Source organism: Nanorana parkeri, unplaced genomic scaffold (assembly GCF_000935625.1).
Source record: "Nanorana parkeri isolate BGI_ZX_2015 unplaced genomic scaffold, ASM93562v1 scaffold64, whole genome shotgun sequence".
In the NCBI taxonomy this organism is placed as follows: domain Eukaryota; kingdom Metazoa; phylum Chordata; class Amphibia; order Anura; family Dicroglossidae; genus Nanorana; species Nanorana parkeri.
In genome coordinates, this window is record NW_017306332.1 from 269,465 (window position 1) to 282,559 (window position 13,095).

The window sequence follows — 13,095 nt, forward strand, 5'->3', positions numbered from 1 at the left end:
TATATAGTTAATTTCTGTGAAAGTTTTGCTACGTAAGTTGTTACAGATGTTCATATTTTAGAATTATGTCTTCTCAATCCATGCATATATATTTTATTTTCAATAGAACTTGTATTCTTTGACCAAACTGTGAAATCAGAATTTGTTTCACTTTACACAGGGGAGTCAATCTTCACACTTTTTAAGGCTGAATTTTACAGTGAATTTCACTTTACACCTTTTTTTTACGCTGCTTTTTATACCATTTTCACTTTCCCTTAAAAAAAAAAACCCTAAAAAGCTTTTCACTGTTTTTTTAAATGACATGTGCATGATATGTCCTATACTCAGTAAGGTTAATGTCTCGGTGTGTGCTTGCCATTTCAGAACCTTTAAATCAATAGATGGACATATTCTGCATGCATTCATGGCCTAGGAGTCTAGTACATTGATGCAGTGCATGCTGTATAATACTGTATTTTGTGAATGGGAAGAAATCACCCGGGTGAAACCATATTGGACATTAAATGGAATTGTGGTTTGTAGAGCTGCAATTTTATAAATTTATGACCATTTATTCTGGATTTTTTTTCCAATGTACCCAGAATACATTTAAATCATAATAGAGATCCCGTCTCTCCAGCTTTCATTTTAAAGGCAAAGTAACTGGAGCAGATTACTCCGATACAAGTGAAGACCTATTCTTTTTAAATGAATGGGGAGAAAAAAATTGATCGGGAAGCGAAGAGCCTAGTTGGGTGATCTGCCTGTCATGTGACTGGTCTCTTCTCCTATGGCAGTGTGTTCTCTGCAGCATTATGCAGAGAACACTCCATAGGGCCCCACAGACTCCATATTGCGGTCTGTATTTTATGAATGGCTCGTAAAATGGTGGCGCAGTATGGAGTAAACACAGTGGTATCCAGCGGGGAGCTGATTTAGATATCTGTGTTTTGTAATTGCCCCTTAGTATTATTAAAGAAGGAATCCACAGAAAAGTTATACTTGTGTTATCTTTTAGATGCCGGAAACGTAACCACATGGTGGTTTCCCATGTCTGTCAGGGGCTCCAGTGGCAAGTTCTGTGTACTTAAATCTCTGGGTTTCGCTAGATGTTTGCATGGGCCCCCACTACTTCTGTTAGATTTTAATATATTTTTTGTTATAATTACTGTAACAGGATGCAAGTGAACATTTGATAACACCCAACTTTGAGAAGATAGAGGGGAGAAGCATTGGGGATTATGAGCAAGTGACTCAGACTACACCCATAACTGAAATATCAGTTTTGATAGAAACCCTTTAAGATTTTCATTTTTTACTATGGTTTGTCATGTCTGTTGCCCTTAAAGTATACATGCAGTGTATCCAGTGGGCTGTCCTGTGTAGAGTTTGTGCAGATTGTTTTTGAGCTGGAAAACTGGTGTGATTGGAATGAACAGATTCCTAGTTTAGTTTAATATCTTCCGGTTCATGTAAAAATTCATGTTCTTATTGTTGCAGTAATCCTATTGAGCATATTGATAATCTGTTTTTATTTATTCCACAGTTGCACTACAAGGTTCTAAGATAGATGGCAATGGAATCAGTGAAAGTCGAAGAACAATTAAATCCGGAGAAGATCTACATTTATTAGAAGGAGAACTTTTGTTACAAGTATGTTTATTTAAAATCTACAATAGACTTTTTGGGTGATCAGAGTGTTTGGTGTGACATTAATTTTTGTTAAACACTGAACTCCAGGGAAATTTGTTCTTTTTTGTAAACATCACAAATAAGTTACTACAAATTACACTATCCTGAGTCCAGCCAGCTTGTGGTCACTGCAAAAATCATGGTTGCTGTGATCCTGGATCTTACACACAGCACTATACTCCTGGTGCTGCGGCGATGAAGAGCTTGGCTGCGATTTGAAGGGCTCCAGTCATATACCCGCTCCCTTGTTTCCTGTCGGCCATTCACGAAATGCCTTTGTATTCCTCTCCAAGTCAGTTGTGAGTGTTTCTAAACATATACAAGTACAGACCATTATAAATACAGTATTGACATTGGAAATTCTAAAAGGTCCAGTTGCAGAGGATTTTTCTTACAACAGGTGTAATCAGACCCCGTTATAGTGATGCATACTGTTCAACACTTGGATTACCTTGACATTTTTTGTACCAAAAAAAAAAGGGTCTCAAAGCTGCTTTTGCTAATTACCTTTTCACTTGCCTGACCTGAAAGCTCATTTACACCTTTGCAGAGGTATTTTTTTTTTAAACATATGCCAGCAATGTACTCTGAATGTACATGAAGCAGGCATATGCAGCTGATGTATATGAATGAATACACAAACTTACTTTTTTGTTAGGTTTCCCCTTCATATTGTCATGGGAATGGCCTGATTATCATCTGACCCTGGTGTCAGACTATGTTTCCTGTGGAGAAAATTTTGAACTCTTAAGGTGCCCATACACTGCTCGATTCTCGTACGAAATCCCGCGATCGTACGAGAATCGAGCAGTGTGAACTAAGACGTGCAACCGTTTCTACTGTACGGTCGCACGTCTTTTGTCGAGCCAACATGGATTCTCGGCGGGGTTTCTAGCCTGCTCGCCCGATAGCTGCGGAACGGGCTGGTGTGCGCACACGCACACTGCCCATTCTGCATTGCCATCATCGGAAGCCCGCCCCTCAGCGGGGCTGGCTTTCGATGATCGCAAGTACGATCTGCCCGTCCAAGGTGGGCAGATCGTACGGGCTTTCAAGAAGCATACGACCATCGCAAGACAAAAGTCTTGCGATGGTCGTAAGGTGTATGGGCACCTTTAGGCTTCAGGCCTAATAAAAGGTTCATTAAAAAAAGCGAGGAAAGCCTGCAATATGAGTCATGAAAATGTGCATGTGTATACATCATCACTGCACCTCTTCATTACCACAATAAATGCTGAATGGGGACTTTTAAGTCCCCATTCACAACAGTGTACAGAGAAAAATGTGTGGTGCATTTGTGATGCCATTTATTGTTAATGGTATCCCAAATGCACCTAGCAGGATGGGCCACAAACACAGGATTAAAAAACTCACAAAGCTTGAAGCTTCAAAAGATGCATGAGCTTCATTCCTGCACGTGGGGCTTCGTGTGAATGGGGACTTAGTTTGTCAATAGTTAAACATATTTATGGTAATTTGTATAATTAAATAAAGTTGAACTTGGAGCTAATCTATTGTGCTACACAGTTTTGTTTGTTTATTCTGTAGTTTTATAGTTGCAAAAAAAAAAGCTTTATGCATTAAATTTAGAATTTCCAATGGCTTCAAAGCAAATTACTTAGAACATTTTAATTGCTGGGAACAGGAAAATAAATTTAAAAGGATAATCCCATCCAACAGTTTAGAGTAGATGAAAAACAGTGGTACTTCTTGCATAGCTTTGATGACTCAAGTCATATTGTCTGAAAGTGGCACATCAGACTTTTCCATCTTCTGCCATTTCTGCTTGCTCAGAGGGGATGTTTAACATTTTCCCTTTTCTAGTCCACAAAGTCAATTTTCTATTACAGTATCTGTATTGTACTATATAAAGTTGTAATTGCAAGCTCTTCTACTAACTTATCAAACCTTGGTCTGCTCCTTCAGTATGTAAATAATTTCATTAGACCTCTCATGCGTTTCTTTGAATGTATTTCAGAAGTTCCAACAATTTGAATGCTTCATCTTAGAGTTGGAGTATAGGTTATGGATTTTAATGTAGTTAGGGTAATCGGGTAGGATGTTAAGGTTTAGGGGTTATTTTAGCATTGTGTGTATGACACACATCTATTTATATGCATTTATAGGATATTTCTAAATGCATATAAATGCATACAATTATTTTAAATGGTATTATTCACACTGGGGGGATTGATCAAAACCAGAGCAGACAGAGTCTGTAGCAGTTACCCATAGCAACCAATCAGCTTCTTTGTTAAAATTTGAAAATGAAAAACAGAAGCTGATTGGTTGCTATGCACAGTTGCTCCAGATTTTGTCTGATCCAGTTTTGATAAGGTCCCCTCAGTGTGTGTTTTTCTGAATTTATGTGCATTTAGGTTACTTGCATTTAGAGGAAACAGCAATCTTTATCCAGGGGCAGGTTAGATACTCTAAACACATGTAAACAAAGGTACATTTAAAAGCAGGAGAAAGCGTTTTGTACCAGCTTCCAGGATCAATTTCTCTGCTAGATTAAGTGAAATGTTTGCGTCTGTTTATAATGTGTACAGAGGAAATAAAGGTACATTTTGAATGATTTTCTACATCTGCCACCTGTAATGTTGTGTAGGTTTCAGTTCCCTATCATCCTTAAACAGATCCTTTTGAATGATCTTTGTCTGAGCAATTAATAATCTTGTTTTCTAAGGTGTGCATGTTGTTGCCCTTTTGTCAAGTTCTAGACTTCATACTGTCTCATAAATTCATGCTATAGGTGATGAGTTATCAGTTATAGGATCTTTCCTTCTTCTTGAGTATCATTGAGGATACAAAGCCACCATTGCTGTCACTAGGATCCAGAATTTTCCCTGCGTTTATAGAATGTTGTCACTTGCAGTTCCCATTATATTTACTCTTTAGCACCACCAAGTGTCACCATTGGTTCTGGAATTTCTCTCATTTACTGTATAGCAAATACAAGAAAGGTCATGCCAGCTAAGTTAAAGACAAGTATCTTAATTTTTCAACCTGTGTGAATGCCCCGGAGGACCTAGTGCACTGGGCACTTGGTCCTGTTCTGATCCATAGCTTTCTCTGCTGAGCTGATGGGATGGCCAGCTTGCCCCCCTTCCCCACTGCTGTCCGGCCACACTGCTTGCAAGGAGACACATAATTAATTAGGTGAGACTGACAGGCACAACGAGGAGAGGGGGTGATGATGGATAGCACAGAGTGAGCTAAGTGGGGTGATGACAGCATACACAGAAGAGAGGGGCATAACATCTACAGCCCTGTGCCTCCTCTGCTCTGCCTTGTACTGGAGGAAAGGCTACTGAGCCCAGAGCCTCCCATCTGCTATTGTGGAGAGAGAGAATAAAGTACGAGCAGCAGGCTTGTGTTGTGAATGATGGTGGCTGCAGATCAGTCCAGTCATTCATGAAAACACAAGCCGGCAGCTAGTACTCCAGACCCTCTCCCCGCAATAGCAGGCTGCCTGCTCTGGGCTCAGTTGCCTAACAGTAGTGATCTGCAGCAGAGCACATCCTCTGCTTGCCCTTTGTTGAGCCCTCCTACATTCTATTATGGTGAAAAGTGTTAGTGCCCAGGGAGGAAGAGCTCTTTCTGCGGGAGAGACACCACTGTGAGCTGGCTTGTGCTTTTATACAGTATACTTCACAACGCAAGCCAGCAGCTACTACCTCTCTCCACAGTAGCAGGTGGGTAGGTCTGGGCTCAGTTGCCTTAGAGTACTAGCTGCCAGCTTGTATTGTGGCTTGTGTTTTTATAAACTAAGCCAGCAGTTAGTACTGAAGACTTTCTCCAGGTCAGCAGGTGGGGGTGTCAACATTCAGGATTCATCTCAATGACAATAAGGAGTGGAGGCTAATACTGGCTGTGTAACTTCCCCATTGGAAAGCCCAACTTGAGGTGCCCTACAGCTAGCACTGACCGAAACAAAAATTCCAATTCATTGGACAATGCATCCATTGGTCACAGTGCTCTGTGTACTTGGTCCCCTGGGGGATACCTGAAGAAATAAACTTTTGTAATAGTTCATCTTTAATGACAGCTCAGCATGACAGCCAGACAGCTAGCATTTTCATAAGGAGAGTTCAGCAATGGCATCTTGCATTTTTCTCTTACTGCAGGCTTTTGTCAAACTGGTCATAGACATTCTGTCATGTGGTAAAATACAAGCTGACTGTTTGATCAGTTGGGTGTGCCATATGAGGACATAAGTGTCCAGAAGACCAAGATCCTGGTCATCAGCACATCTGGAATCATTAGAAAGGATAGTCATCTAATGTCTATGAATACTTCAAGAAAACTCTTCTATTCCCTGAATATAGGACGTTTTTTGTTCCTTGCCGTAATTATGTCTTTTCCACGTGTTGATGAATACTTCATACCTTAAAAGACTTTCATGAATGTACATAAGGAGTAAATTTATTTTTTCATGGGTTAATTGGCATTTCCAAAAATTAGTCCAATTCTAAACTATAAAACGATATCAGACATGCATTTTCAAAGTCATAAAATGGATTCCATTCATTGCATTGAAAATGGTGCTTTTCAGTGCTTGACCTTGCATGTACACATCCCAAGTGGCGCATGGCAAAATCATTGACCTGAAAATTAAATAGTGAATAGTTGCTAAAATGTCAGTGTTACAGTTCCATTCTCGAAGTCCATGCCTAATACAGGGCTATGACTGGAAAAACAATTCCTCTTTTGGCAAAGTTAAAGTACTAATAAAGTTAAGTATACTGTCCTCCTGCCATCTGCTACACAGCAGTGTGTTTAGAGAAGTGCACACCTCCTATATAACCTTTCTCATACATTTGAGGAAGCTGGTGCCTCTTTCGCATAGATGTCATTAAAAAGCCAAAAATAAAATTATCTGTTTTCAAACGATCTGTATAAAGTACTATTGTTCAGCAAGCATTTCCACTAAACTATCATTGATTCTGCTTTATGAACCATTATAGGTTATCCAGCCAGTTTGTGTGGTTTTAGGGTATATTTTAAAATTCATGATGGTGGAGTAGATGGCAACTTTATGCAGAAAAATTGTAGCTTTAACTATAGACACTAGTTCGAAGATGGCTCTCAGATTTATAAATTCAAACTTAATGTCTGTAGTCTAACTAGCCTAAGACCACAGCTCAATGTTTCTTTTTTTTCTAGAATATTCTCATTATTTATTATACTGTAGTGTGTAAGTGGCAATTTAATTATGTAATTTGTGAATAAAAAAATGTGTAACATCAACTATGCCAGTTACTAAACACTAAAATCACTATCACTTCATTAGCAGGTAGTCTATGCTTTAAAAACCCAATTCAACCTTTGCAGAGGTATTTAAATAAAAATAATTATATATCTCTATATATATATATAATAGATATATAATCAGCAATGTATACTGAGTGTACATGAAGCAGGCATCTGCAGTTGTTGTATATTGACTTTTTTTGTCCTCTTTATCTCCCTTTAGTTCCTTTTTGAAATGGCTTCCTCTGTGCTTTGAAAGCAGTTTGTGTAAATTAACACCCTCTCCGGGCACTCTCCCCCTATTTATTAGTATTCATAGTGGCAACCTCCCCAGACAATGTATTGTGACCTGGAAAGGTGGAGCTGGTGTGCTGTCATCTTGTTACAATGACTCATAGGAAAGGGGTCAGCGCTTAACAATCCAACCCCAGTGTCAGGCTGAGTTTCCTATGGAGAAAAGGTTTCAATTTTTAGGACTCAACCCTACTAAAATGTCCATAAAAAAATCAAGAAACCCAGCAATGCGAGTCATGAATATGTGCACACATATGCGTCATCACTGCACCTCTACATTACCACAATAAATGCTAATCACTTACAAAGATGGAAATGGGCTTTAAAGCTGCTTTTGAATGTTACATTTAAAGGTTCCCCTGTATGGAAACGCCCAGTGAATGGCTTGAGGCAGATCTAGGAGATTTTCCCTGTCAGTGCCCATGAGGTATAAGGTGGCCAACTGCAGTTGTATTCTGCTAGCTTTCACCCAAACCTGACAGTCTGTGCTGGGTGGACATAACCATTAGGACATGCATCCCTAATGCTACTGTATTATTCTTAAAACCAGGACAAAATAACTTAAGGAAGAACTCCAGGAACCTTTTGTATTAACCCTTGCAGTGGGGCTACTTCAAGGGTTAAGTGCTCATTTGTGTGTGGGTTAAAAAATAAATAAATTACTTACCCGATGCTCCGAGCCGGGTCTTTCTTTGCAGTAGTCTAAGGTCCCGTAAATCATCTAGTCTATACACAAGGGGAAATTTATCAAAACTGGAGCAGACAAAATCTTGAGCAGCTGTGCATGGCAACCAATCAGTGTCTCTCTTCAGTTTGTTCAATCAAGATTTGAAAATGAGAGAGAGAAGCTGATTGGTAGTGTGATGTTTGAGGAACTTAGCACATATGGTGAGCGCTTAAAGAACAGTCTTGAAGCTGTTAACATAAAAAGGACAGCCTTTTATTTCTTCGGTAACATAAAATAGAGCTTCAACAATATTAGAAGGTCCGCTTGTATTCCAGCAAACAGTACAGATCACCTAATCTCACCGACTCCAGGTTGTCGCACATATGCCATAGCTTTCACACCCCTTGTGTGTCACAGGCTCACTAAGCCTGCTTGGCTGATTTCCAGGTGCCTCCAGCACACACACAGCCTCCTGGCTCCACTCTGGCTTCTGGGTGGAGTCCTCCTGACTCCTGAACAGCTCTGTTCCTCTTCCCAGCTGGAGCCCAGAGCATTATACTTTTTATAAGGGCTGTACACAGGTGAGCAATCATTCGGTGCTGGCCCCTACTAAACCATGGCCCAATTCTCTTTGAAATCTCCCAGTTCCAGGATCACATGCCAAATACAGAAAACCTGGAGAGAACTGCAAAGCCAGTTCTTACCTTGCAAAAGAATTAGGGCTGCACCGATATATCGGTCACCGAAACATATCGACCGAAAATGGCACTTTTGGCTAAATGCCAAAAGTGCCATTTTCCTGCCGATACATCGGCGCATCCGTGATTTCTTTCCTCCCCGCTGGGCGCTGCTCTGTGTCCCAGCGGGGAGGAGAGAAAGTAACAGCCGGGCAAGCACTGTGGGAGGGTCTCTCCTCCCACACCGCTCGGCTGCCTATCACAGTGCGGCTGAGTGGTGTGGGGGCGGAGACAGCCAGTGCTGTCACAGGAGGCCGAGCTCTCCTCTTGCACCGCTCACTCAGCCTCCTGTGACAGCGTGTCAGAGAGGAGAGCAGGCTACATACACTCAGCGATCAGTTTGTAGATAATTGAGGACATGGTATGTGGACTATATCCTCAATTATGAATGACTGGAAGTGATCTATATCCACTCCTGTTCATTCATGATTGTAGTTATAGTAAACATACTATATTACATACTATACATACATACTTTACATACTATATTCTCAAGTTATCAATGAACAGGAACACTCATAGAGGATTCCTGTTCATTTATAACAGGGGATACAGAAAAAGAGATACAAGGGAAATATCAGGGGTCTGTTTAGACCCCCAATATTTCCCCGAAGCCCCTAAAAGTAATGTAAAAAATATGTCATAAAAAAGGAATAAATACAAATAAATATAAAAAAATGTTAAAAAGTTTATAAAAAAATTAAAATAAAATATTAAAAAAAATTAAAATGAAAACATTTTCGGTTTCGGCCTGACAATTTTTTCTATTTCAGTTTCGTTTCGGTTTTTAAATTTCTATTTCGGTGCAACTCTAAAAAGAATTTGTTTCCTGGAACTGCTCAGCCCCTCTACGACCCCCAGTTCTACCATGGGATTGCCACACAATACCACAGCTGCCATGCACAGCTGCTCCAGTTTTGAAAAATTCCCTTCACAATGTATAGACGTGAGGATTTTGAGGAAGATTCCAATGCTGCAGAGAGGTGGAGACGGGTTGGAGGGAGCTCTGTGACAGCTAGCCAGCTTGGAGCTTCAGGTGAGTATAACTTTGTTAATTTAGCACCTGGACACAAATGAGCACTTAACCCTTGCAGTGTAGGTGTAGCCCCACTGCAAGGGTTAATTAAAAAGATTAATCCTGGAGTCCTTCTTTAAAACACTCAAGTACTCAAATAAGTATTTGCTTTCCTTTATTCTTAGACTGCAGTGTCTGGCTATATATGATACTGTGGTCCTATGCGTCTACATTGCCCGGGCAGTGCAGATTACATGGCTAGTTGACGCAATACAAAGGTGAAAAACTGAACCTGTTTCTACAAGCCCTAATATAGCTTTACCGGAGGCTCTTACAATGGCAATGCTTACAGAACATCTAATTGTGCATTGGAAAATGTGCTCGAGCTATTTACATACACATCTGGAAATTTTAATTTTCCCTATTTCATAAACCACTCCAGGAATTATATTTACTGCCCCTTTAAGGTCAATATAGTGTGCAGGATTCACATGAAAGCGGCCCTGTTATTGCTTACTTTCAACCCGTATCCTGGTCTAGCAGCCCAAGTGTTCAAGCTGCATTTCACACATTTTATGTATACTCAGCTCATCGCATTTTATATTTACTCAGTTCATAGTGAAAATATGTTCAAACACTGAATGATCACGCCTTCTGCTTTTAGAAACACACTGGACTTTTTTTTTTTTTTTTTAAGGTTGTATTGTTTAAAACAAAACTGGATCACAAAGCTGTCCAAGTTCTTTTTGGCTTTTCGCTAATGCTCCTTACTGGAAGTTAATCTGAGCAAGTAGATGTACTGCCAATTTTTACATGTTTTGTTTGTTATCAACAAGGCATAGGCCATGTTGATTGTATGCACAGATAAACGCACTTTCCGTGACTTATCACAAAAGGAGCCGTTTTGTCTACTTGTTTGCTGAGAGACAGCCCTATCCAAATCAGACTTTTGCCCTGTCCTGTGTTTATTCAGCAAATTAAACTTTGTTCTTTACATTTTCACCAAAATCGTGGACTAGACTGTACACAAGGTATTAACGCTACCCATCAGACGATATAATGCTTAATGCTAAAACGATGAAATTGCAAGTGGAATATAGTACATGCATGCACACTTGCAAAATGATGTGTCTTGCGGCTTATTCCGAAGGTCTCCCAGCTGCTGTTCAGGCACAGTGCAGGACCTGGGACTCTCTATGACCTCTTGGTTGCATAACCCATAGGTCATAGGCCTTGTGCTGATGATAATGATAGTCTTTGGACACTCGCGCTGATGAATAGACTAGGCAAGATAGAATTACATTTGGATAATGCAAAAGGTAACACAGATTTACAAGTGTTCATGCATGAACAATTTGTAACTTGCAATTTCAGAGTGTTTGCAGTAAAAAAATAAATGCACACATATTATATATATATATATGCAACACACACACACGTTCTACTTTAAAACTTTAAATGTGGACATTAGAATGTATTTTATATAAAGACTAGTTTCCCTTGGAGTCGGCAAGATTGGATTTCTTCTTTTGCTCTTGCAGATGTGGCAACCATAAACAGACTTCTTATCAATTTAAAAAGAAAAGCAGATGAGAGATATCTGTCTTTAAAGTCAAGCTGCAGGACAGAAACTACCAGGAGCTTTTTGCCGAAATTGAGTGATTGTCAGACATACCTACAGGTTAAAAGTCCCACATAAAGCAGTTTTTTGCCCACTGTACAAAATACATATATTACTTCCTCAGGGACAGCAAGTTTTAGGTGCTGGCCATTCGCACAGTATTCTCACCACTAGATGGAGCTGAGGAGCATAGGAATGTCCTATTTCCAGCGTATGTAGGGACGGGTAATTTATAAATCATCACCTTAGTGTACAAGATGCTATTGTTTTTGGCAAATTATGGCGTTATCTGAGGGCACGGTGTGCCATTATTTCCAGTATTAAAACCAGAAATGATGGTTTCTCAGCTAAGTGGCATCTGATGTCATTTTGCTCAGTTTAATATAGCCATACACACTTTGAATGTCACTGATACAGTTTTTTGTGACAATCTGGTCTGGTATAGAGAGAAAAACGATACCTTAAAGCTGTACAACGCTCCAGATTACATCATTCTCAGAAATGTTTTGTAGTTTTCTTGTGATTACTCAGAGATGGTCTAGCACACCATGTAAAGCTTTATGTAATCTTGTCTGGCATCTTACACCCTCCAGTCAGTATTCATGTTTGGTGAAATTTTTTTATTCAGAAGTGTGTTTTTATTACTAATAGAACCATCGGACAACCTCTATGAAAGCATAAGTTCACCTTTTGCAAAAATTAAAGAAATGCATAATTAATAATATTACAACAAAATATGCTTTTCTTTAAATTTTGCATTCAAACCTGGAAAGCATTGCAACGGTGATCACTCGATCAGGGCTGCAGAGCTCAGGCTTGTGCACATTCTCATACTGGCAGAGCTCCGTAGTGATGTACAGAGTATCAGTTAGGAGAGATGAGGAAGGATGGCTGGACGGGAATAAGGACAGCTCTACCGCATCTAACCAGATAGAGGACAGCTGGACGCTATATGAGATGATTTAATCCAGTTCGAAGTCCAGCCGTCCATCCCCATCTCTCCTAACTGAAACTCCGTACCTCAAGATGGATCTCTGCTTGGGAGAGAATGTGCAGAAGCCTGAGCTTTGCAGCCCTGATCGAATGATCACCGTTGCAATGCTTTCCAGGCTTGAATGCAAAATTTAAAGAAAAGCATATTTTCCCCATAGTTCTCTTCAGGGTAACGGGAGGACACAAACTAGCGTCCTCTCATCACCCTAGGCTCAGTAGCTCGCAATATACTGAGACGCCGCAGCTGAAGCGGATCCGCCCAGCTGCGTGACTGACAGCTGGCTCTGCCTATCTAGAGGCAGAGCCAGCTGTACCCTCCCCCGTCCGTTCCACCAGTCTGCACTGGCGGATCGGGGAGGGAGGAATCCAGCCCCTCCCCTGTCACGGCAGAGAGCTGTGACAGGATCGAGAGGTGAGCGAACGCCAGTATGTGTTCGCTCACCTCCCGATCTACTGAGCCGACCTGTGACAGTCTCAATGTCACAGGTCGGCTAGAACTATGAGGTGAGTGAAAAGCACTCGCCTCATAGTTCTCCTTTAAGGCTGCTGATGTTGTTATCATAGTATCTGTAGTTTCTGTTATTCAGTGTTGTAGATTTTCTAAATGTTTAATGGGACTATAATTTAATTGAAATTAGGGAAAATTTCACTTAGTGCCATTCTTTAAAATGTACCATACATAGTGTGAAACCAGGAAGATGAACACTATCTTTTGTGTTTTAGAGCCAGTCTAACTTGAATTGTCACTTTTAATACAAGGCAACGGTTGCAGGGAGTGTTTTTTTCTGCTTTTGCTTTGTAACTGAAGTTTAGCAGCTAACAGTGGCGTAACAAGCGG

General features: G+C 40.3%; 1 protein-coding gene across 1 annotated transcript in view; it reads left to right on the plus strand.

The window, feature by feature from the left end:
- The window catches only part of AHR (aryl hydrocarbon receptor), a 128,280-nt gene that overhangs the window by 77,207 nt on the left and 37,978 nt on the right, over positions 1-13,095 (plus strand). The window contains exon 3 of the mRNA XM_018576325.1: positions 1,529-1,635. Coding sequence (XP_018431827.1) covers positions 1,529-1,635 — 107 coding nt within the window. The remainder of the gene's footprint in view (positions 1-1,528; positions 1,636-13,095) is intronic.